General features: G+C 64.0%; 1 protein-coding gene across 2 annotated transcripts in view; it reads left to right on the top strand.

The window, feature by feature from the left end:
• The first annotated feature begins 882 nt into the window (after positions 1–882).
• Positions 883–1,315, top strand: part of SLTM (SAFB like transcription modulator) — a 42,918-nt gene continuing 42,485 nt past the window's right edge. For both annotated transcript variants that reach the window (XM_046652636.1, XM_046652635.1), the window contains exon 1: positions 883–1,143. In XM_046652636.1, the coding sequence (XP_046508592.1) occupies positions 982–1,143 (162 nt within the window). In that variant the 5' untranslated portion in view covers positions 883–981. The remainder of the gene's footprint in view (positions 1,144–1,315) is intronic.

Below are 1,315 nucleotides of genomic sequence, written 5' to 3'. Positions count from 1 at the left end.
CCATAAACGCTGATGCTTTGATGATTAATACTACTGGCTCAGGTTACGAAGAGGTACTCACTTGTACAGGCCGGTCCCCGGTAAGAAGATGATCATTGTTGTTGGGATCCTAAATTTTGGCGGGGAACAAAACAGTGAACACAGTAAATGAGAATAGTAACAAGTACTTATAATTTCCTCATTCAGGAATCAATTTCGTGTTGAGCCGTCAGGTCCACCGGGGAGGATGGCGAACAGGCCGGTGCAGGGGGCAGCTGTCCTGTTTCTCAGGAGCGGGACAGCCCGGGAATAACCTGAGCCTCCTTGGGCCGAAGGCATGTTTTCCACTGAGCCAGCCAGCGGGACCTGCCACACAGCCGGCCCTGTGTCATAGAACCCCTACAGCCCCTTAAGTTATAACCGCCCTAGGGTTTCCGTCGGGTCTTTTGAATGGAACTCGGGGAAGCTAGTGCATTCGTGCACACTGGCCAAATTTTTTCGATTATTCAGCAGATCTGATCAAGTCTGTCTCTGGAAGAGGTTCAGAACCGGCGCGCACAAGTCCCAGGGTGTATGGTGAGTAACGCGCAAACCATCCATGCCGTGCAGCACCCAGCGCACTGTTGTCGCCAAAGCCTCGAGACGTTGCCAGAAAATGGCTAACGAAGCAGCAGGGGAACGGAGGTGCGGCGGACGTTGGTGCGGTTGGCCGCGCCGGACCTCCCAGCCCATGCTAGGGGTCCCAGCGCCCAGGTGGCCGCGGCCGGCTCGGCGGAGCGCGCCGGTGGCGGGCTCCGGCGCCAGTGCGCACGCGCGCCCGTCATCCGGGTGCTGGCTGCGGCTGCAGGTTGCGCCGGGGTGGCGGTCAGGGGGCGGGGCCAGCGGCTCATTGTGCGCAGCGCTGCGCGGCGCCGCCGGCCTCCGAGGCCTGGGTCGAAGTTGGTGCTGCTGCCGCCGCCCTGCAAGCCACTCGCTGCCTCGGCAGCGCGCTGCTCTTCTAAGATGGCTGCCGCTACCGGTGCTGTGGCAGCCGCGGCCGCCTCGGGTCAGGCGGAAGGGAAAAAGATCACCGATCTGCGGGTCATCGATCTCAAGTCCGAGCTGAAGCGGCGGAACTTAGACATCACCGGAGTGAAGACTGTGCTCGTCTCCCGCCTCAAGCAGGTGAGGCCCGGCGAGGTCCGGGAAGGGGCGCTTAGGCCGCGCCTCGGATTCCCCCCTTCGGCCGCAGCTGCCGGACGCCCGCAGCCGCCGGGGCCCGCGGGGCTGCTGGGCGGGGAGGCCCCGGGCGGCGCCCGCGCGCGCGGGGCTGGCGTGGACCCTCCCGCGGCGCCCC

This window comes from Equus quagga, chromosome 2 (assembly GCF_021613505.1).
Source record: "Equus quagga isolate Etosha38 chromosome 2, UCLA_HA_Equagga_1.0, whole genome shotgun sequence".
Classification (NCBI taxonomy): Eukaryota; Metazoa; Chordata; class Mammalia; order Perissodactyla; family Equidae; genus Equus; species Equus quagga.
The sequence above is the reverse complement of the archived record's forward strand: the minus strand, read 5'-3'. Positions and strand labels throughout refer to the sequence as shown.